Source organism: Salmo salar, chromosome ssa08 (assembly GCF_905237065.1).
Source record: "Salmo salar chromosome ssa08, Ssal_v3.1, whole genome shotgun sequence".
Lineage (NCBI taxonomy): Eukaryota > Metazoa > Chordata > Actinopteri > Salmoniformes > Salmonidae > Salmo > Salmo salar.
Genome location: NC_059449.1, coordinates 14,681,423 through 14,706,673, shown reverse-complemented (window position 1 = coordinate 14,706,673; position 25,251 = coordinate 14,681,423). Strand labels below are relative to the sequence as shown.

The window sequence follows — 25,251 nt, the reverse complement described above, 5'->3', positions numbered from 1 at the left end:
ACAATCTACCTGCAGTGAAGCCGCTCAACATGTACATTACATTTAGTCATCTAATAGACTCCCATCTAGTGACCCACGGGAGCAACCAGGGTCAACGCCCTGCTCAACGGCACATCGACAGATCTTCCACAAGGTTAAAAAAAGATCACGAACCTCCAACTTTTAAAAAATTGTTAAAAAAAATGTTTTACCTGTCTATGGGTAACAGGGTTGATGTGTTATGCTCGTCCACTCAGTTTTCCACCACAAAACAGCCAACAAGAGTAGAACCAGCTCACCTGCTTTACACTATGATTTGACTATTAGATGCCGAAGGTTTTTGAAAGAAATATTTTAAAAGGAATAGGTTGACCATATTATGAGAGTTCAGTTCACGTAACAAGGGTTGACCTTAAAATGAAGGAGAAGTAATTTTTTCTTCTGAAAATGAATCACTAATCACATGAATTGCCCCCCTTTTACGCTCCTGCTACTCTCTATTATTATCTATGCATAGTCACTTTAATAACTCTACACGTACCTGTATGTACATATTATCTCAATTACCTCGACTAAGTGGTGGCCCCGCATATTGACTCTGTACCGGTACCATCTGTATATAGCCTCGCTATTGTTATTTTACTGCTGCTCTTTAATTATTTGTTACTTGAATTTTTTTTTAACTGCATTGTTGGTTAAGGTCTTGTAATTAAGCATTTCACTCTAAGGTGTACTTGTATTTGGCACATGTGACAAATTTGAAATGACTTTGTCAGATCAATGAAATAACTAGGGCTTTACAATGATGGTGAAAACTTGGGAGAAATTCTTGGGATAACTGGGTTAAAACCTCCCAAAAGTCAAAGAGGGTGCAGAGAGACTAACATCAACCGACAACAAAGCTACAAGGACACAACTATCCTAGTCTGTTGCTCTCATTCGCTTTCAAGTCTTTCTTTGAAAGAAAGGAAGAAAAAAGAAGAAATAAAAGAGAGAACGGACTGGAAAATACAAAAGTTATTGCACTATTAAGCCCGCCATTTGCATGCAGATAAGAACAAAGCTACAAGGACTTGGAGAAATGCTGGGGTTTAGTGGGTTAAAAGGGACAGAGGGACATTTAGGGACAGGGCAGAATTTAAAATGTATTGAATTTTCCATGCGGTCTACCGTAAATTAAAGCGCACTTCATTTAATATAACAGGCTTTTAAAACGCAATATTGGTGGACAATTTCTACATAAAATATCAAAGAGACGCAAAAGGGAGTCATTTTGTGAAATGACCCAGCTACAAACTCGGCTGTGGTTGTCCATGTGGGAAATATCATATGAGAGGTTTCTATTGAAAGGGAAGGGGGAAAATGGCCGCCATCGCTTCATGGACGGTTTGCTTTACGTCCTTCAAAAACACCTCGCAGACTGTGTCTGTGTGCTTCCATAAACCACTGTTCTACAAGCAATGCGTCTCTATTGCATGCAAACAGGCACACACACTACACAGAAGCAGGTACACACACTCACCCGCGCATGCTCATGTTCTCACACTAACACACACACACACACACACACACGGCAAGCTCTTCAGGAGCTTGGTTAACCACAGAAAATAGCCGTCGTCACACGCTGCTAACCCGCATCAGCACTTTCCATCCCGTCTCTCTCAAAGGAAGCCATTACCTCACAGAAAAGGCGGGAATCAGGCAGAAAGGGAAAGCTGATTTTCTGCAAGACTCTCCTTCCTTAAAAAACAAACTTAAGCTAAGCTACTTTTCCCAGGGAATGATTGGAGTCAGCCAACCGTTTAATTCACCTGTGACCCGGTAATTCATTTGGCTGATAATCTGCTACTGCAGGTGATGGCTGTAACAATCAGGGATATGACGGGAGGATGGGAGGATGGGAGGATGGTGAGAGATAATAATTACATTTCCAAATGAAAAATGAATTATGAAATTGATCTAGACAAATCCCAGCTTGAGGAGATTGGGAGAGGTTTAGCTGGGAGGGGTTTTTGACGGGGTGTGGGAATGACAAGGTTTCTGGTTTCGAGTCGCTCTCAGTGATGAGTGGTCTGGTCTCTCACACATTGATACTCAACAACACTCTGACATGCCTCCCCTAGACACATGCTGCCTGAGAGACAGACAGACAGAACCCACACAGGGACACAGACAGACAGACAGACAGACAGACAGACAGACAGACAGACAGACAGACAGACAGACAGACAGACAGACAGACAGACAGACAGACAGACAGACAGACAGACAGTATCCCCACAGGGACAAGGAGGAGAGACAGACAGAGAGTATTCCCACAGCGACAAGGAGAGACATACAGACAGTATCCCCACAGGGACAAAGAGGAGAGACAGACAGACAGTATCCCCACAGAGACAAGGAGGAGAGACAGACAGAGACAGTATCCCCACAGGGACAAGGAGGAGAGACAGACAGACAGTATCCCCACAGAGACAAGGAGGAGAGACAGACAGACAGACAGACAGACAGACAGACAGACAGACAGACAGACAGACAGACAGACAGTATCCCCACAGAGACAAGGAGGACAGACAGACAGACAGACAGACAGACAGACAGACAGACAGACAGACAGACAGACAGACAGACAGACAGTATCCCCACAGGGACAAGGAGGAGACAGACAGACAGACAGTATCCCCACAGGGACAAGGAGGAGAGACAGACAGACAGTATCCCCACAGAGACAAGGAGGAGAGACAGACAGACAGCGACAGAGAGACAGACAGACAGACAGACAGACAGACAGACAGACAGACAGACAGACAGACAGACAGACAGACAGACAGACAGACAGTATCCCCACAGGGACAAGGAGGAGACAGACAGACAGACAGTATCCCCACAGGGACAAGGAGGAGAGACAGACAGACAGTATCCCCACAGAGACAAGGAGGAGAGACAGACAGACAGTATCCCCACAGGGACAAAGAGGAGAGACAGACAGACAGTATCCCCACAGAGACAAGGAGGAGAGACAGACAGAGACAGTATCCCCACAGGGACAAGGAGGAGAGACAGACAGACAGTATCCCCACAGAGACAAGGAGGAGAGACAGACAGACAGACAGACAGACAGACAGACAGACAGACAGACAGACAGACAGACAGACAGACAGACAGTATCCCCACAGAGACAAGGAGGACAGACAGACAGACAGACAGACAGACAGACAGACAGACAGACAGACAGACAGACAGTATCCCCACAGGGACAAGGAGGAGACAGACAGACAGACAGTATCCCCACAGGGACAAGGAGGAGAGACAGACAGACAGTATCCCCACAGAGACAAGGAGGAGAGACAGACAGACAGCGACAGACAGACAGACAGACAGACAGACAGACAGACAGACAGACAGACAGACAGACAGACAGACAGACAGACAGACAGACAGTATCCCCACAGGGACAAGGAGGAGAGACAGACAGACAGTATCCCCACAGAGACAAGGAGGAGAGACAGACAGACAGCGACAGACAGACAGACAGACAGACAGACAGACAGACAGACAGACAGACAGACAGACAGACAGACAGACAGACAGACAGACAGTATCCCCACAGGGACAAGGAGGAGACAGACAGACAGACAGTATCCCCACAGGGACAAGGAGGAGAGACAGACAGACAGTATCCCCACAGAGACAAGGAGGAGAGACAGACAGACAGCGACAGACAGACAGTATCCCCACAGGGACAAGGAGAAGAGGATAACATCATGCCCTGTTAAAGCCTGTTGTATAAGTCATGATGCATAAATTAGTTATGTGAGGTCTGTCATGTTGTGCTGCACCCTACAGTACCATACCCTCTACATCAGGGCTCTCCAGTCTTCAACCATAGCCCCGGGAAGATGTTTTGGGGTGCTGCTGGGGGTAAAGGCTCAGTGCACTACTTTTGTGGAAGAAAATAATATATATGTATATGTAATTTCTTTTAATTCTCATTTTTCAGGGGATGCTGCAACACCCTCAGCACTCCTACTTCCCACGGCTATGTCTCCAACTCTGTTCCTGGTGCTCTGCCGTCCTGTAGGTTTTTGCTCCAACCTTAATCTAGCGCACCTGACTCTAATAATTACCTGGTTGATAAGCTGAATCAGGTTAGTTACAACTGGAGTTGGATCAAAAGGAACAGTAGTTGGAGTTAACCTAAAGGAGGGTAGCTCTCCAGGAACAGGGTTGGAGTTAACCTACAGGAGGGTAGCTCTCCAGGAACAGGGTTGGAGTTAACCTACAGGAGGGTGTCTCTCCAGGAACAGGGTCGGAATTCAAACCTACAGGAGGGTAGCTCTCCAGGAACAGGGTTGGAGTTAATCTACAGGAGGGTAGCTCTCCAGGAACAGGGTTAGAGTTAACCTACAAGAGGGTAGCTCTCCTAGGAACAGGGTTGGTGTTAACCTACAGGAGGGTAGCTCTCCAGGAACAAGGTTGGAGTTAAAACCTACAGGAGGATGTCTCTCCAGGAACAGGGTTGGAGTTCAGACCTACAGTAGGGTGGCTCTCCAGGAACAGGGTTGGAGTTAACCTACAGGAGGGTAGCTCTCCAGGAACAGGGTTGGAGTTCAAACCTATAGGAGGGTAGCTCTCCAGGAACAGGGTTGGAGTTCAAACCTACAGTAGGGTGTCTCTCCAGGAACAGGGTTGGAGTTAAAATCTACAGGAGGGTGTCTCTCCAGGAACAGGGTTGGTGTTCAAACCTACAGTAGGGTGTCTCTCCAGGAACAGGGTTGGAGTTAACCTACAGGAGGGTATCTCTCCAGGAACAGGGTTGGAGTTAAAACCTATAGGAGGGTAGCTCTCCAGGAACAGGGTTGGAGTTCAAACCTACAGGAGGGTGTCTCTCCAGGGACAGGGTTGGAGTTCAAACCTACAGTAGGGCGTCTCTCCAGGAACAGGGTTGGAGTTAAAATCTACAGGAGGGTGTCTCTCCAGGAACAGGGTTGGAGTTAACCTACAGGAGGGTAGCTCTCCAGGAACAGGGTTGGAGTTAACCTATAGGAGGATGGCTCTCCAGGAACAGGGTTGGAGTTAAAACCTGCAGGAGGGTAGCTCTCCAGGAACAGGGTTGGGGTTCAAACCTACAGGAGGGTAGCTCTCCAGGAACAGGGTTGGAGTTAACCTACAGGAGGGTGTCTCTCCAGGAACAGGGTTGGAGTTAACCTACAGGAGGGTAGCTCTCCAGGAACAGGGTTGGAGTTAACCTATAGGAGGGTATCTCTCCAGGAACAGGGTTGGAGTTAAAACCTATAGGAGGGTAGCTCTCCAGGAACAGGGTTGGAGTTCAAACCTACAGGAGGGTGTCTCTCCAGGAACAGGGTTGGAGTTAACCTATAGGAGGGTATCTCTCCAGGAACAGGGTTGGAGTTAACCTATAGGAGGGTAGCTCTCCAGGAACAGGGTTGGAGTTCAAACCTACAGGAGGGTGTCTCTCCAGGAACAGGGTTGGAGTTAACCTACAGGAGGGTGTCTCTCCAGGAACAGGGTTGGAGTTCAAACCTACAGGAGGGTGTCTCTCCAGGAACAGGGTTGGAGTTAAAACCTACAGGAGTGTCTCTCCAGGAACAGGGTTGGAGTTAACCTACAGTAGGGTGTCTCTCCAGGAACAGGGTTGGAGTTAAAACCTACAGGAGTGTCTCTCCAGGAACAGGGTTGGAGAACTCTGCTCTACATACTACAGGCTATTACAGAGTCCATTCTCTATTTGATTCTACTCCACACTATTCTCTACACTCTACGTCTACATTAATCAGAAATTCTCGTCACCTAGATGAAGGCCAACCCCTCCTTTATGTACATGACTTTATCAGCTTGGACACTGTGATTGCATTAGCATTGGACCGGAGGGGGAAGCGCATCTCCTTGTGGCGGCTCCGACAGACATCTGTATTCACTCAGCATATTTTAATTACTGCCCCCTGTTTAGATTTACTCCACTGGTTTTAATAGCCGTGGCACTATTCTAACAGCATTTCCCCATCCGACTGCCCACACACCCACCAAATAAAACCAACACTTCATTTTCAACTAAACATTCACGCAAAGAATGAGTTGTTTTATTATTGTGTACACGGCAGACTGGAGGGTGATGCAATTATCGTGTACTTCCTATAACAAACAAGATGAAGATACAGACGTGTCAATGCTGGATTGAGGTCCAAGAAATAGAGTTTCAAGTTGTTTTATGGGTGGACAGGAGGGTGATGCAATTAGGCAATCTGTATTTCACTGTCTAACTTAACAAACAAACCAGAGATATTGATGCACCAAGACTATATTGAGACGTAACAAATGAAGTCTCGAAAAACTCGACTAGACGTGGACTTCACCATGTTACACAATTTAGTTAACATTCTGGAGTATTTTCTTTGATGCCACTCAAATGCGATATTTCCCTCTTTGTGATGGGGTTTTTCAGAGTAACATGGCAAGTGTAGTGTTAGCTTGACACAGCAGACGAGGCTTTGGCTTCAATAAAAACGCATTAGCGAGTTTTAACTTTCCACTCTCCCGGATGGAGGCAGTTTTACTTCTCCTCAATTGTCAACTGTGCTCGTCTGACTGCCTTCAACACTTTTACAGCCGTGGTATAAAGTTAACGGGATTTTCTTTTTAATGTAAAAAGGCAGACGTTGAAGAGAACTTTGAAAAGCTTGAAGGCACGTCGTCTCTTTTCATATCTTGTATTCGGAAGCTATAGCGAAGACACAAAGGCAGGGACACTTCATTTCATTGCCATGTCAAACTTATCTAACTTGTAAAGAGTTTATCCATTCAGGTTTGAAAGGCTGTCTATCCATATCTGGGCTCTGATAGCGAAGGGACATTTCATTGCGATGTCACATTTATCTAACTTATAAAGAGCCCATTCCATTCAGGTTTGGATAGATGCCAGATTCATGTAAAGTTATACAGTCTTTTCAATATCATTCAATGACGAGCATGGGCAAGTTGATGTTAGGTAGCAGTAAACAAATAACAACTGGAGATCTCCCTCCATCTCTCTCTAGCTCTCTCTCCATACTGTATACAGTTTTATTAGAACTATAAGTCAATACAAACATTCTCTAAATGTCTTTACGGATTATAGCGCTTGCATCACAGTCTAAAACTGCCAGCAAGCAGCACCAAAACATGTCTACACAGGTCTAAAACATAGCGGACTAACTTCAACCCAAGCCTGACCATATCGTCACAGAGGAACAAGGAAGTAGGCTACATTTCCTCCTTCCCCTCTATGGATTCTCCCTCAGAGTTAATGAAACCGACCATTACAAAGGAATCGTACTGCAGCAAGGCCCGAGAGGAGAGAGAATATAAAGTCAACACACTGAAGAACATGGAGGAATTAATAACAAATCATGATGATGGGATATGGGACATGGTGTGTGTTGCTGTGTCTTTGTGTGTGTTCCTGTGTGTATGTGTGTGATGGATAAAAAAAAATGAGGTGAAAAATTCAGTTTCTCTCAGTTTGGGGAGGGTAAATACAACACAGTAGAAATGTAATTGTGCCATCCATCAAAAGCAATCTTTCTCAGCGGCCGTCCGGGCTACGGTGTGAAATGAAATGCAGCATAAGTGACGATTATTTACTGCCGGCGACGGAGGGGAGAGAAAGCACCGGACGATAGAGAGTGTGGCTCTTCCGTGTACTATAATCAAGTAACATACTTTTCTCCCCTGGAAACAATACCATAGTCAGGGGTTGTTACAAATACAGTAATCACACTCCGTTCCAATTCCAGGCTAGCCAAAGGGTGGTTGTTGCACCAGATAACTTACATGTTTACATTCCATCTTTGCAACTCTTCCCTTCTAGCTTCTAGCTGGAGATGCAGTTTTAAAAAAGGACTTATTTCCCCCCGTCAGCATTAGGCAGAATGTTCTTGGATGGTGGCCACCCCCCACCACCCGTTATTTCCTCATCTCCTCAGGCCTAAGAAACTGATCGGTAGAAACCATCACCTCTACATATGCAGTGGATCTTTGGCCACCGATAGAAAGAGAGAGAGTGGAGACACATTCACTTGTCAAGATGTCACTCATTAAGCAACTAGTTCTGATTAAGAACCCTTTAGATTTCTACCGTTCAACCCGACGGTGACACTGACACCATGAGGAGGACTGGTGGCGAAGGAACAGGAGGAGGAGGCCACCTTACTGCTTTCTTTCAGCCTTGAGATGACAGTCAGTCCCCCTTATCTGTCACAACAGCCTTATGGTCTGCCGCCCTATCACGACATAGCTCTTTCCTTGGTATTTCCCTTCGATTGGCTCTATTGACCCTGTCTCTTTGATTGTGGGGCTGAATGTCTAGGTGTTATCTCTGACAGGCCAGTGGCGGTGCAAGTGGGGAGGTCTTGCTGTCTACCGGCTGCTGTTAACTGTCTGCCGTTAACACAGGCTGACCTCTGGAGAGATCTGAAGAGCACCCGCTGGTAAGATCCACTTTGAATATGATTCAGAGAGAGAGGGAGAAAGAAAGAGAGGGGGGAGATGGATAGAAGAGGAAAGGAAGAGAGTAGAGAGAGAACTTTTGAGAGAGTAATGTTTACTGTAAAAAAAAAAAAAGATTTTTTGTTTATTATCTACTTCACTTACTTTGGCAATGTAAACATGTTTCCCATGCCTATAAAGCCCATTAAATTGAGTTGAAAGAAAGAGAGTAGAGAGAGAGCGAGAGAGTAAAATACAAGTCGGCCCTCTAATTAGCTGTCTCTTACATTGAAGTGAGGCCATGACAACTGAAGCCTGGGATGATAACATACTTCAACCTCCCACCATACTTTATTCAAAGAGTAATCTCACTTTAACCCAACCCTAAACCTAAACCTGGCTTTATCCACCCTCCATTAGCATTTACTGAAGGATTTGTCATTGAATACTAGTATGACAAGGTCAGGGTTGGGGGGTAACAGATTACATGTAACTGACTACAATACAACTGCAACTGTAATCGGTTACTTTACCAGAAAATAATGCAATCCGATAACAGATACTTTTGGAAAAACTAGATGATTACTTCTAGGATTACTTTTACATTCAGAAAGAATGTTTGAGAAAAAATGATTGGACACCTTTCTGTTTTTTTAATGACATTCAAATCAGATTTGAAAAAAGTTTAAGTTTGTTACGCCTGAGCGAGTCTGACCACAAGTCAGAGACCACTAGGATGACACACCAAACGTGTTCGATGGATCACAGGAAAAGAGCAGGGACAGGCTTTTGTAGTTACGGTCCAAGCTATGTCTTCCAATGGTGCAACTGCTTGAATAAACGCTTCCAGGTAAGAACGACAGCATACAGATCTAACTTATTACAGATATCGACATAATGCATTAGTATGAATCACACTGCTGCTCTCTCAATAGCTATTTTGCACCTTATGGATTGTGGTTGTTGTGGGTGGCTGTTCACAACTGTACTGTACAGTATATGTGTATATGTGTACTTTAACCCAATAATGTTTGAATTGAAGAAGCTTATGCTGCTCATCATGTATTGTTTTTGTGACCAGTGGACAGCCAGTGACAAATGCGCTCTTGCAACAGCTGCGTAGTGCGGATCCCAGCTTATGGACTAAAGGTTTGAGGGAGTTCCTCCCTTCTAAACTATGCCGTGGCATTGTGCACCATACTGTCAACAACCAGCTGAATTTAAGAAGACCACAAGCGGGCTTTTATTGCTCAATATAATTTGTTCTGATTAAAATAAATAATCCATAGGTCTAACGGACACATGCTCAAACTCGCACATCAAGATATCAATGTGTCACCAAAAAAACTATACATTTATAGCAAATGCAGCATAAGGCATTCATTCTTGTCATTCCATGAGAGCAGCATATATTCTTCAACTCGAAGCAGTGAGCCCATCAGTCCTCCATGACAACTAAATCACAAATTGAGTAAGCTAATAAGTCCTTCGTTTCTGGGTTAAGCTCAAGTAAAACAATCTAGCTAATCTATATTTCCAAGTCCTATTCTTGAAGATCAAGGGGTATTAAATTAATTGGAATGGCCGGAAATCTGACAGACTTTGGTTTTTAATGTAAAGATATAGCCTAATCATATTATTATCTGTAGTGGAAAGTAATTGGTTAGAAGAAGCCTACATAACAAAGTAAAATGCAACATCCATTTATGGCCAGTCATGTAAACCAAGAGTGATTGATCCTGCAATAAATGTTGTTAAATTGGTAATATTCATTTTTGTATTCTTCTAATGCCTCATAAGGGAAAGTAATCTAAAAGTAACTAAACAATCAGATTACGTTACTGAGTTTGGGTAATCCCAAAATTACATTACTGATTATAATTTTGGACAGGTAACTAGTCCCCTGTGGCTCAGTTGGTAGAGCATGGCACTTGCAACGCCACGGTTGTGGGTTCGTTTCCCACGGGGGACCAGGACAAATGAAAAATGTATCCACTGGATAAAAGCGTCTGTTAAAAAACTAAAATGTAAATTACATTTAGAAAGTAACCTACTCAACCCTGGACAAGGTATATAGGAAAGTATAGATTATCATCTGGAAGCCACACCTGGGATTAAAATCCATTCTTTCCTTCTGACTCTGCAGGATCGGTGTCCCGGGACAGTTGAGCTAATGTCATTCGAGGTTGTAAGTAACAAGAACATTTCCCAGGACATAGACATATCTGATATTGGCAGAAAGCTTACATTCTTGTTAATCTAACTGCACTGTCCAATTTACAGTAGCTATTACAGTGAAAGAATACCATGGTATTGTTTGAGGAGAGTGCACAGTTATGAACTTGAAAAGTTATTAATAAACAAATTAGGCAATCTTGATACAACATTTTGAACAGAAATGCAATGGTTCATTGATCCAACTAAAACTTTGCACATACACTGCTGCCATCTAGTGGCCAAAATCTAAATTGTGCCTGGGCTGGAATAATACATGATGGCCTTTCTCTTACATTTCAAAGATGGTACAAAAAAACTACCAAAAAAACAGTTTTTTTTTTCTTTGTATCATCTTTTACCAGATCTAATGTGTTATATTCTCCTACATTAATTTCACATTTCACAAACTTCAAAGTGTTTCCTTTCAAATGGTATCAAGAATATGCATATCTTTGCTTCTGGTCCTGAGCTACAGGCAGTTAGATTTGGGTATGTCATTTTAGGTGAAAATTGAAAAAAGGGGTGGATCCTTAAGAAGATTTTAAGAAGCTGGTTCGCTCCAGATTTGACAGACACCCAGGTGAAAAGCCCTGAATCCTTGTCGTACCCAAAAAAGTGCCGCGTCACCCCATTTGCACATGATGATTATTGACGGGGAGGATTAAACTAGGGGAGGACTGTCAGTGCATCAGCAGTAGCTACATAATTGGAACAATGATTCCCTTGGGTCACATGGAGAGATGACTGTAGAAATAGAGAGCCTAGGGAATTGCTATAACTACTATCTAAAAGTCAGTTAAAAGAGGAGAGACAATGACCTGTACATTGGAAGGACAGGCACTGTAATGACTGGTATATTGCACGATGCTAAGCATACGTGCCATTGAGCCATGTCTTACACTCTGACGCTTGTCCAGTGAAGGAATGTGAAGCTAATGTCAACATTACTTGATGTGAATTACAGCTAGACATGATGTAGGGCTTTTTTCCTGCACCATCTCCTCCACACTATAAAGCAAAGAGAGGAGAGGATAGGTGAGCGTAAGCATGCCTTGCTCCTGTGTCCATGCTGCTTTGACACGGGGTTGGAGGTTGAGCATATTGATCAGTACCCTCCCTGCTACTTTGTACTCATCCTGGATCTAGTAAGTATTTCTCTACACCTTCAAGGGTGTCACTTGAATGACAGTATAAAGGCTGGTGCGTGTGCGTGCTTGTCAATGTTTGCGGGACGACCATCTTAAATGGTGATTAAAGCAATAAAGTAAAAAGCTCTGTATTTGAACACATGTTATGGCGTCTTCATGGAAATTACTGGACACGCCCCATTTCTATACTTTGCTGAGAGGAGCTTCTCTATTGTTCGCCACGGTACTGTGTATCACACATCACAGAACCCAATCAAATCCCCTCTTCATGGCCTGAAGATTACAATGACAAACACACAATGAAAACCGCATTACATGTTCATTACATCATAGAGGCCAGACGTAGAGATAAATGAGCCTATGATTACACACAAGGGCTCTACTACAATCTACAGGCTTCCATCCTATCTTCGAAGACCATAGAGGATGCTGGGTAATCGCTTTGATTCCGACAAGAAGCTCCTGCTCTCGATATTAGTTGGGTGTTCCGTGTCTCCGAGGTTCTTCAAAAAGGTAAGTGAGCACTAGAATGCGATACAGACAACACACAACAATGCACACAAACAATATTGTGTTTGTTCCCATATCCTTTCACTCGTCTCTCTCCCTCGCTTTCTCGCCCTCCATCTCAGCCTGTCGTTATCTCTTCTCCCCCTCTACTTTGATAAGTGCCCTCTGATGCGCTGCACTTTGTGAAATAATTGGCCACAGATCTGTTCACGAACCCTCGTCTCTCGGTCGCTCTCTCTCTTCTCCAATTTGAGTCTTTGCGGGTCGTAGGCTTTTGGTCTGTTATTCTGGATCTGTCGTCTGAGTTCACTGTCAATCTTCTCTATCAGTTTCTCAAGGTTATCTAATAGTCTAATTAGGTTTTGTTTGTGCAATTCGCGTAATTTGAGTACGAGGAAAAATGTACTCTGGAGAAATAATATCTATTATGCAAGAAACACTATTTCATAAAGGTTATGAATCACGCAAACATGAGGTCGCTGGCTCAAATGATGCCTAAAATGCCAAACCTACAAAGCCAGCCTACGAGGAGTACGGAATATCTTTCCCAGTCCCTAAAATCATTTTATCCAGCAATATGTTGTGTTGGATGGAGTGGAATCATCTGAATACACTGATTTGGGGGGGGGGGGGGGGGGGTTCTTGACGTGTAGAGGTTTAATTGAACAAGTGGGGACATGATCGGAATGTACAATCTAATGCCCATGGGATTCAGCTATGCACAGAGGAAATCTGGGTAATTCTGGGTAACCTGTCACCCTTGACAACAAGGCCTGGGGGCAGATCACTCAGTCAGAGAGAACAGGCCTCGCCACCCCCACCCCCTCTCTCCACCTCCACTCTACCTCTTACCATTCCATCTGCTCTGTCCGTCCCCTCATGTATTCACGGCAGCACTGCAGCAGCACCGGGGCTCATCTCGGAATGCACATCTCCGACAACTTGGAAGCCGGAGGCAAAGGGAAATCACCCCAGTATGAAATGTAACATTCTGCTCCTCCTGGAATATTAAGGGATTCATCTAGAAAAACTGCTTCATTAGTTTTCCCCTCTCGTCCTCCTCTCCTTTCCCCTTCAATGACCAACCTAACCCCTTGCAGTGGACATACAGATAGCACACGTCAGGCCAATTTAAGACGCCAGAGATTTTATTTGATGTTTACCTAGTGGTCTGTCAAATAACCACCTTTTTCATGACCGACACTAGAAGCGGTGACGTCCTCGCCTTTGGAATGAATTGCGAGCTGCATATGACTTGTAAAATGCTGGTTGCTCATCTGTAAACACAACCTCACAAATGCACCCACACACACATTCTTCCACATTTCCAAATCGCTCTTTTTCTTTTCTATCACCAAAAATGTGACATTAAATTACTGGTGCTTTGGCTGATCGGCTCCCATTTGTACCAGGGAGGCTGATGCGGGGTGTCAACTCGTGTTTGGGGTCACGGCCGTACCACCTACACACTGGCTAATGAGACCAAGACAAGCAGCTAGCGCTGTACAAGCTGAGCCCAGCCCAGCAGAGCAAAACGTCTAGTATGTTACAGCACTTCAGGAGAACTGGAGCACTGGAGCCAGAGGGAAGAGAAAGATCTGGAACCATTGTACTGTAGCTACTGCTGCTGTGAAAACCACTAATAAAGAGGAAAGACGAGAAAGACAACTCAAAAAAGGGGGGAGAAAAGAAGTCGACGTTTTAGAAATTGTAATATTGTCTCTCCCTTCAGATTCGTACATACCAAAGTCTCCTTTGAGAGCAGTTCTCAGTCAACCCACTGGGCACAGACGTCAATTCAACGTCTATTCCACGTTGGTTCAACGTAATTAGATTTGAATTATGTGGAAACAACAGTGTGTGCCCAGTGGGAAAGTCCTTAATTGTACTCTGTAGGGCAAGTGAGGAGACGGAGAGGAGTCTAGAGGAGACTAGAGGGGGAGACTATTGTAAAATTGTAAAACATCTAGAGGAGTAGACTAGAGGAAACTAGAGGAGGACACTAGAGGAGACTAGAAGAGGAGACAACTAGAGGAGACTAGAGGAGGAGACTAGAGGAGGAGACTAGAGGAGGAGACTAGAGGAGGAGACTAGAAGAGGAGACGACTAGAGGAGGAGGAGACTAGAGGAGGAGACGACTAGAGGAGGAGACGACTAGAGGAGACGACTAGAGGAGACGACTTGAGGAGGAGACGACTAGAGGAGGAGACGACTAGAGGAGGAGACGACTAGAGGAGGAGACTAGAGGAGACTAGTGTAGGAGACAACTAGAGGAGACTAGAGGAGGAGACTAGAAGAGGAGACTAGAGGAGGAGACTAGAAGAGGAGACTAGAAGAGGAGACAACTAGTGGAGGAGACTAGAGGAGGAGACTAGAGGAGACTAGAAGAGGGGACTAGAAGAGGAGACTAGAGGAAAGTAGAGGTATGAGGGGATGATCTGAAAAGCACAGGAGGGCCTGTCGTGAAGCAGACAAGACAGTCTGGGCACATGCACCAGCACACACACACCATTGAAGGATCCTCAGAGGAGGAAGGGGCTGACCATCCTCCTCAGTGAATAAAACATTTTTTTTTTTAGATAAAATGATATTAAATATAATCACGTCCCCAAATAATTGACTAAAACACACTATTTTGCAATGGTCTACAATAGCCTCAACACCAGCAGCCTCAACAGCACTCCATGGTGTAGCGTCCGTCCTCCTCTGGGTACATTGAGTTCAATACAAAACCTAGTAGGCTCATGGTTCTCACCCCCTTCCATAGACTTACACAGTAATTATGACAACATCTGAAAGGATGTCCTCCAACCTATCAAAGCACTTGCTGTATGAATTGACATGTTGTCCTCCCAATCAAAGGATCAGAGAATTAATCTAGTACTGAAAGCATAAGCTAGCTAGCACTGGAGAGCATAAAATGTGGTGAGTAGTTGACGCAAATAGAGAGAGACAATAGTTGAACAAATTTTTTAACAAATTAATTTCTTCCAAAATGAAGGCGAAGCAACACACACACACACACACACACACACACACACACACACACACACACACACACACACACACACACACACACACACACACATATATACGAGCGAGAGAGAGAGAGAGAGGATACTTTTTTCACTTTCCGATTCACCTACTTTGCTAACAAATGCAACTAGCTAGTTTAGCTAACTCAAATGCCCTGTTAAAATAGAAGGATGCTATGTTAGCTAGCTGGCTATGACTATCCAACAACACTGTAACTCTTCCAAGTCAAGTTAAGCTTTTGGTTTTTACTCATTTATTGCCACCGTTGCCCGCCGGTGTAAGTGCTAAACTGCTTACATTGTAACGTTACTGCATGTAACAGGTTTACTAACACGTTAGTTCTATTAGCTATGTTGACTATGATGTTACTTTAGCCAATATGGTGACAACGATGTAGGCTGTGTGTAGCGGTTATGATATGGTTTGGCTTGGAAAGGTTTTTTCGCCTGGTCACATACAGCTGATGTGTTGTGCCTTAAAGTCCACAAGTGAAGGGAAAAGCTGAGAGGAGGAGAGCGCATAGATACGAGAAGGAATACAACGTGGCTGTTATGAAAGTTAACTGTGTTTACGCTGAACAGGGGTGTATTCATTCCACCGATTCTGTTGAAAAATGTTTCTTAAACGGAAGCAAACGCAACAAAACAGAGATAAACATACCTGAATTTGTCCAATAGAAACTCTCATTTGCAAATGTTGGACTAATGATTACACCCTATATCAGCTACAGTGCCTTGCGAAAGTATTCGGCCCCCTTGAACTTTTCGACCTTTTGCCACATTTCAGGCTTCAAACATAAAGATATAAAACTGTAATTTTTTGTGAAGAATCAACAACAAGTGGGACACAATCATGAAGTGGAACGAAATTTATTGGATATTTCAAACTTTTTTAACAAATAAAAAACTGAAAAATTGGGCGTGCAAAATTATTCAGCCCCCTTAAGTTAATACTTTGTAGCGCCACCTTTTGCTGCGATTACAGCTGTAAGTCGCTTGGGGTATGTCTCTATCAGTTTTGCACATCGAGAGACTGAAATTTTTGCCCATTCCTCCTTGCAAAACAGCTCGAGCTCAGTGAGGTTGGATGGAGAGCGTTTGTGAACAGCAGTTTTCAGTTCTTTCCACAGATTCTCGATTGGATTCAGGTCTGGACTTTGACTTGGCCATTCTAACACCTGGATATGTTTATTTGTGAACCATTCCATTGTAGATTTTGCTTTATGTTTTGGATCATTGTCTTGTTGGAAGACAAATCTCCGTCGCAGTCTCAGGTCTTTTGCAGACTCCATCAGGTTTTCTTCCAGAATGGTCCTGTATTTGGCTCCATCCATCTTCCCAACAATTTTAACCATCTTCCCTGCCCCTGCTGAAGAAAAGCAGGCCCAAACCATGATGCTGCCACCACCATGTTTGACAGTGGGGATAGGGTGTTCAGGGTGATGAGCTGTGTTGCTTTTACGCCAAACATAACGTTTTGCATTGTTGCCAAAAAGTTCGATTTTGGTTTCATCTGACCAGAGCACCTTCTTCCACATGTTTGGTTTGTCTCCCAGGTGGCTAGTGGCAAACTTTAAACAACACTTTTTATGGATATCTTTAAGAAATGGCTTTCTTCTTGCCACTCTTCCATAAAGGCCAGATTTGTGCAGTATACGACTGATTGTTGTTCTATGGACAGAGTCTCCCACCACAGCTGTAGATCTCTGCAGTTCATCCAGAGTGATCATGGGCCTCTTGGCTGCATCTCTGATCAGTCTTCTCCTTGTATGAGCTGAAAGTTTAGAGGGACGGCCGGGTCTTCGTAGATTTGCAGTGGTCTGATACTCCTTCCATTTCAATATTATCGCTTGCACAGTGCTCCTTGGGATGTTTAAAGCTTGGGAAATCTTTTTGTATCCAAATCCTGCTTTAAACTTCTCCACAACAGTATCTCGGACCTGCCTGGTGTGTTCCTTGTTCTTCATGATGCTCTCTGCGCTTTAAACGGACCTCTGAGACTATCACAGAGCTGGTGCATTTATACGGAGACTTGATTACACACAGGTGGATTCTATTTATCATCATTAGTCATTTAGGTCAACATTGGATCATTCAGAGATCCTCACTGAACTTCTGGAGAGAGTTTGCTGCACTGAAAGTAAAGGGGCTGAATAATTTTGCAGTTTTTTATTTGTTAAAAATGTTTGAAATATCCAATAAATTTCGTCCCACTTCATAATTGTGTCCCACTTGTTGTTGATTCTTCACAAAAAATTACAGTTTTATATCTTTATGTTTGAAGCCTGAAATGTGGCAAAAGGTCGAAAAGTTCAAGGGGGCCGAATACTTTCGCAAGGCACTGTAGATGAAGGCAAGACTGTGCAAGGCGGTTTTGAATGTGTCACTGTCTGTCCATGTGTCACTGTCTGTCACCTTTTCTCTGGACCTGTGTGCACCTACGTTGTAAACTTTCCTTCATAGGCTAGGTTGTATCAAACTCAGGATGGGTATAGGGGAAATTAGAGTATCATGTAGTAGCCTAAACCTATCGCTGTTACATTGAACTGGGTGAATGGAATCTGAATGACAGTCATCCAATATGCTGTAATAGAAATAAGGTCATGCTCATGAGAAAAAAAAACTTCAACGGCCCCCATAACAACCACCACTGACACGCGCATGCGCACGCACGGTGTCTCTCGGACTATTTTGAGTGAATGGAAGTGTTGTGAGTAGGAACCCTGACAGGATGTCAGGCCCTAGTCAGGAGACAGTCTCCACAGCAATGCAGAATATTCTGTCTGGTTTTATTCTGCTGCAATGTTTCCTCTAAACTGCGAGTGTCCGTGGCGTGAAGAGACGCAAGAGATTGAACTTCACTGAATTCTCCACATTAGTTTCCATGCACTATATAGATCAACGTTTTTCTCTGTGATCGAATCAATATTATATCAGCCCCTTTTCAATGCAACAAACCAAAACAAATCTAACTTCGTAAGATTGAGTCTGTGATTTTGTTGTAAGCAGAGCACAGAGCGTAACGGAGTATTCTATTGACAGGTAGCCCACAAGCGGTCTTTCAATCACCTGCAGCGAACGTGCATTTCAGATCAGAGCGCAGAGCCGCACATTTGTTGATATTTCTTACTAGTTATAGTGAGTTATTAGCCAAGTTATAGGTAAGTATTGGTCCTCAATGGGGAGTTACTGCTTCCTACAAGAACACAAAACGTGTAGACGACATTTCAAGTTGTGTTGTATTTTTACACAGGCGTGAATATGGAAATAAGCCAATAGGCAGAGGGTAGTCTACATGGTCTAATTCTCTGTGTGGTATTTTATTTTGTAATGTGGTTTCTTACATCATACAACTCAGTCACCTATTTGGCCCATGGTGTTACAGACCAAGTAACAAATTATGAATTGATTCCCTGCATAATGTAAAAACGTTTTTAAAAGTCTGTTGCAATGTAGGCCTGCATTGAACACCACCTATAGGCTACATCATAGAAATCAAAAGCTATTTCCATGTGAAAATGTTATGAGATTTGCTCTATTGGTTTTGTTGGCAGGCCGCTTATATTGGCCTACATTATACTAAAATAGCCTATTGGCTACTGTCTAAAACTTTAAAGTGACAGCCTCAGTGTTCACTGTAAACGTGGGCCAGAAGTTGCAAAGAATTCTGCTCAAAAGACCTGAAATTTGCTCAGTGCCCCCAACAAATTAGAGGGAACACTGTTCTACTGTATTCTGATGGATTCTGATTATTATGGATGTTTTAGGAAATGGAATAAAGGATGATGCTGGAATACTTGTATGGATGGTTGGGTTTTACGATCAGGTTTGAAAGCAGAGGTTATAATGTACATCCAAGTACAGTAGCTGTACCAAAAAGACCAAGACGATGTTGTCTCAATAAGGTTCATGACTCCTCCCATTTGTGAGCGGTAAACAATGAAATTCACTTCATTTTCATCCCTCAACAAAGACAGACCAAAGAACCAGAACATTCTATAAAACCCATAGGCTCCAAAGCGGCCTGGACAATGAACTCCCGCCAACCATTCCCAGATATAGCTGTAACACAGCTTATGCCTTTACCAGGCATCTATAAAACATCTTTATATCAAGGCGTTAGCTTGTGTGGCCACGAATGAGTCGACATTCATTTTTAACAGAACTCTACCACTTGGGATACGCGACTGATTGCTTGACATGACCAGTGTCTAACCGAGTCTTACACGGTGAAGGTGTTGTAGAGTTTAAACAGTGTTGGGGCTCACATAGGTGTAGTCTTCCATCAATATTACATGAAGACCTCAGAAGGAACTAGCTTGCTTCGTTTAGATCCCAGGCTTGAAGGGTTGTTAGCAAGTTGCTAACTTGCTATATTTTTAACAGAACAGCTGGATTCAACTACTCTACAGTATCTGAGGCTCAGGAAGAGTGAAACAAACCTATTTTTCTAACCTGAGGGAAGTCCAGTTCGAGTTGTCTCTTTTTCAACTAAGAGTTAATGTACTTTTATGTTCTCATGTGTAGGTGTGAAATACATGTTGTGATATCGGCAGTATGACAACATAGAATCACTACAATGGATATGCTATAGCCACAAGTCAGAAGCATAGAGGGACTGAAAGTATCCCATGTGTACTGTATGTGTGTGTAGCAGTGAGATACACGTTTACATAAGCTAGGTGACCATGTGGCATCTGTAATGGACTTTAGAAACCAGGTGGTTCAAGCCCTGAATGCTGATTGGCTTGAAAGCCGTGGTATATCAGAACGTACACCACGGGTATGACAAAACATTTATTGGTACTGTTGTAGTTACATTGGTAAGCAGTTCACAATAGCAATAAGGTACCTCGGGGGTTTGTGGTATATTGCCAATATGCTAAGGGCTGTATCTTGTCACTCTGCATTCCGTCGTGCTTAAGAACAGCCCGTAGCTGTGGTATATTGGCCATATACAACACCCCCTCGGCCCTTATTGCTTAAATAGAGCCCATACAATAGCTATGATGTCTCTGTTCCAGATCTTTCTGTTCCCTCTGGCTCCAGTGCTCCAGGTAGTGCCGTCACAGTGCTGTAGTGGTAGCTAGTGTATAGAATCCTTACAACAGCTATGACATCATTGTGAAGTAAGTAACCCGTAGCCTTAATAGCTAATTAATCCTTCATAGCCAGTATCCAAGGGAAGCCTAAAGTGTTTCATATTGGAGAACCCATTAAATGATTTGAAGGCGGTTTAAAAGGGTGCCGAACCAGAAGACCCAGACCGACCAACATTCAGAATTCCATGTCCAGAGCTATCCCCATTCTCATTGATCTCTGGGTATGTATTCCCATGGGAAGATCACCAAAGGCCTCGCTCTTGCTTTCAGATCTCCTTTGACCCAGTTCATGCCACACAGACAGAACTCAATGTGAAGGCCTGTAACTTCACTTCAAATGCGTAACAACATGATAGATCACCCATACTTAAGGCCTCCCAACTTCTGTTCTCTACCGCCCTGCAAGTGTTTGCAGCGCAGCCAGATAAACAAAACCACACACACAAAAGAAAGACCTTCGTCACGCACAGCAAAGAACACAACAATTTGAGGCATTGCTCATTCTCCCCCCACACACTCTCCCCGTACACACCCTCCCCCTCAGCCCCTTCACACACTTAGCGGTTTACTTACATTGTCGCGGGCCTTGTCTCTCACATCGTAGACGGTGAGCTTGACTAGCGTCTCTGGGCTGGCAGGGTACTCCGGAGGGAAGGTCACCCCTGTCAGGAACAACGGGTCTCTGCTACCCTGAGAGAGGATGAGAAGGAACATGAGAGAGAGGGAGAAATAATATTACATTTGAAATGTCTGTTTTCTTTTGGAACGTTTGTAAGTGTAATGTTTACTGCTCATTTTTTTATTGTTTATTTCACTTTTGTTTATTATCTATTTCACTTGCTTTGGCAATGTAAACATATGTTTCCCATGCCAATAAAGCACATGAATTGAAATTGAGAAGGAGAGTGCGTGGGTGGGGGGGGAGAGGTGGAGAGAGAGAGAGAGAGGGAGGAGTGAGCCAACAGCTGTGCTCAGTCTGCTTCCCTACTGCTCCTGGGTGTTAGCGCAATAAATGGAAGTCTATAGGTAGACTTCTCATAGACTCCCAGTCTTTGCGCTAACGCTAGTTAGCATTGGTTTGCAAAACAACCTGTAATTTCCTCCATACTGGTCACAGACATACAAATGGTATCCACAAGTTAATCAGACTCTGGGGAAGTAGATTACGGGCCTTATTGCCAAAATCCCGAAGTATCCCTTTAACTTAACCATTCAGAATGAATGCCTAAACTTAACCATGAAGTTGTTTTGTTTAAAGCCAATCCTTAACTTAATGATTACGGAGTGAATGCCAAAGAAATGTGTCATTTTATGGGCTTGGACATCTGATTCTGCAGTGAGACTGTGAGAGCTTGTTGCCATAAAGGGCTGGTACTGTACACAGACACATGGATGCATGACCTCCGCTAGCCTAAACACACAAACACACCCAGATTCCCACCCCAAGCACCATAGCCCCAGGCCCGGAGAGAGGCCTATGGAGCCTACTGTGACCTGGTATAATGTGTACCCTGACTGGGTCTGTATATACCCTGGTGTAGTGAAGCTTTGCGTGTTCAAAGAAAGCTGGTGTTTACATCAGGGGCTCCCTCTTCCTGTTGCCCTGCCCTGATGGGTGGCTCTGGAACGCAGGCCCCCGGGACAGGCTGGGCTCACAATCAGTACCCACACACATGGACGCACGCGGACACACACACAAGCACATGGAGGCATTGTCATAAAAAAAACACACACACACACACACACACACACACACACACACACACACACACACACACACAGAAAGCATACACTCAGAAAGCATACACTCAGAAAGCATACACTCAGAACACACACACTCAGCCCTGGTGCATCCCGTAAACACCCTAATGATAATCTGTCGACATGAAAAACGTCTCCACTGTCTCCAGTACTGCATTCCGCCGTAGCAACGGTCGTCGGCTAGGAAAACCAAATCGCTCAGATTAGTCACCTCAACAAAGGATCGATAGAAGCCTCCAGTCTGTTTACATGTCCCTTTATTGACTACGTGGACATCCTTATCCAAGGTGACTAACAACTAACACATCTTAGCCTACCACAGTAAGCCCATTCATACAGTAGGGGAGTACTGGAGGGATGTAGACTGTGGAAGGACCTGTGGTTACAGATCGGCAGCCAAGACATGAGGCTACCCCAGGACAACCATGTGTTACACACCTCTGCAAACGCACGCACGCACGCACGCACGCACGCACGCGCACACACACACACACACACACACACACACACACACACACACACACACACACACACACACACACACACACACACCTCTCTCCTCACAAGCCAACCTCTACACAAACCCCTCTCCTCCCTCCTCCTCCCTAGTCTACTAGATGTTTTCATCCCCTGTATTAACACCAAGCAGTGGGAGAGAGAAAACAACACTAATCCATTGGAGAGCACTCTACTCCCATGCTCTCAGTATACAGTGTTGCCCAGTACTGCCACCCAGATACCATGCTACCATGCTTTGAGGGGCATATGGGCATTCTGGAGCAGCACATTCACACACAATCTGGTACAGCGGGCAAAACAAGGGGAAATGAATACTCTGGTACAGCATGCAATACAAGAGGAAATCAAGACTCGCTGGGTGCTCACATGCATGCAGCATGCACACACACACACACACACACACACACACACACACACACACACACACACACACACACACACACACACACACACACACACACACACACACACACACACACACACACGCACCTCAAATTCCCTCGACAAGACATTCTGAACTGAATAGCCTTCTTTCATACTTACCAGCATGTTTGGCAACTCCATCTACAGCCGAATTCACACAGCGGTACAAACAGGTAGAGTGGAGTAGCAGCAGTAGTACTTCAGAGAGAAGTAGCTAGACAGTCAGTCAATGGGCAGCCAGTCAGGCAGTATGTCTAGAGCAGTAGGGGAGTCAGCTGCGTATATAGACAGTGACGCCCCTCTCGGTGCCTTTGGGTTACAGACCTCCAAGGAATGGGCGAGGCATTACACTATTAGAGGGTGTGTGTGTGTGTGGAGGGGGAGTATCGTCCCATGGCAGGAGGCTCTCTCAGACAGTTGGCTCTCACCTATTCCCTTGACCCTCTCATCATATTTACACACACACACACACACACACACACACACACACACACACACACACACACACACACACACACACACACACACACACACACACACACACACACACACACACACACACACACACACACACACGCGCGCCTCGCTTCACTAGCATGACATGAAAGGTTTGTTTTATCCTACTGGGCACTTGGCCCCACAGCATGCCGTCAAATCCCTTTTTTGAGAAGGCCACTCCTGGGCTCTTGGTGGTAATGGCTTTCAGAATAGGATTTTCCCATAGACAAACAGATTACCGTGGGGCCTAAATGTCACCCTCTCTGTCCTGTCTGTCTCCTCTCTCAGAGGTACAGTATATAACCCACACCACTCTGGGTGCTCAGAGATGGAGAGAGGGGATCTCCAATAGCATTTTAGTAGTGTTTACACTTGCGCCCAACATGCCTGATAAAACTGATTGATAGGACAGATTGATAGGAGAGACTGATAGGAGAGATTGATAAGAGAGAAGTCTGTTGATATCTACTGCTTATATTTATATTTATTTATTTAACTTTATGCCCAACGTTTCAAACAAAGATAATTCAAATGAAAGAAATGGTCTCTGTCCTATAGGCTTCACACTGCCCCAAGATGGACTGTTTAGGATAAGGAAACACCTGCTCTGTAAGGCTTCAATAACACTCTGATCACATGTGTGGGGGTGAGAGAGAAAGAGGTGGGGCAGGCAGCAGGCAACCAGTCTCCAGTCTGTCTCCAGGCATAGCGGAAGCTGCCAGTCTGTCTCCAGGCATAGCGGTAGCTGCCAGTCTGTCTCCAGGCATAGCGGAAGCTGCCAGTCTGTCTCCAGGCATAGCGGTAGCTGCCAGTCTGTCTCCAGGCATAGCGGAAGCTGCCAGTCTGTCTCCAGGCATAGCGGTAGCTGCCAGTCTGTCTCCAGGCATAGCGGAAGCTGCCAGTCTGTCTCCAGGCATAGCGGAAGCTGCCAGTCTGTCTCCAGGCATAGCGGTAGCTGCCAGTCTGTCTCCAGGCATAGCGGTAGCTGCCAGTCTGTCTCCAGGCATAGCGGTAGCTGCCAGTCTGGTAAGACCCAGCTGTTGAACACCAGGGCCACTGGGAACAACACACGGCAGCCGGCCTGTCTCCGACATATTCACACTTCATACACAGACATGAGTGTGAGCATGCACACACACACACACACACACACACAGGGCCTTTCCCCTTTTAACCAGAAAGGTCAATGAAGGAACAGCTGCAGCACTGAGGAATGATGGACAGACAGACAGAGCTCAATTAAACAATGTTGCATAGGGACTCCCTATGGCTGGCCACACAAACAAACACACACACACACACACACACACACACACACACACACACACACACACACACACACACACACTCTGTATGGTGTACTGCCAGTTTAGTGTTATTGTTGAGTCTCTTACTGTAAAACAATTCCTGATGCTCTTTGTTCTTGTCTGTTATCCTTTGAAAATAAATACAAGTTGATCCCCCCAAAAAGTCCCTATCAGTGTTCAGTGATACGTAATGAATTAGAGAGACTAGTCATTCCAATACATCGACCAGTCAGATACAGAAGTTACACTGCGTCTGGTTCAATATTTA

The 25,251-nt window shown here is 44.5% G+C and overlaps 1 protein-coding gene across 8 annotated transcripts in view; it reads right to left on the bottom strand.

The window, feature by feature from the left end:
- Nucleotides 1-25,251, bottom strand: part of LOC106610235 (type II inositol 3,4-bisphosphate 4-phosphatase) — a 185,049-nt gene that overhangs the window by 126,541 nt on the left and 33,257 nt on the right. For 6 of the 8 annotated variants that reach the window (XM_045722771.1, XM_045722773.1, XM_045722774.1 and 3 more), the window contains one exon: nt 21,049-21,165. In XM_045722771.1, the coding sequence (XP_045578727.1) occupies nt 21,049-21,165 (117 nt within the window). Of the gene's footprint in view, nt 1-21,048; nt 21,166-23,298; nt 23,487-25,251 lie in introns of those variants that run through there. The other 2 variants (XM_045722776.1, XM_045722778.1) reach the window with 1 other exon arrangement.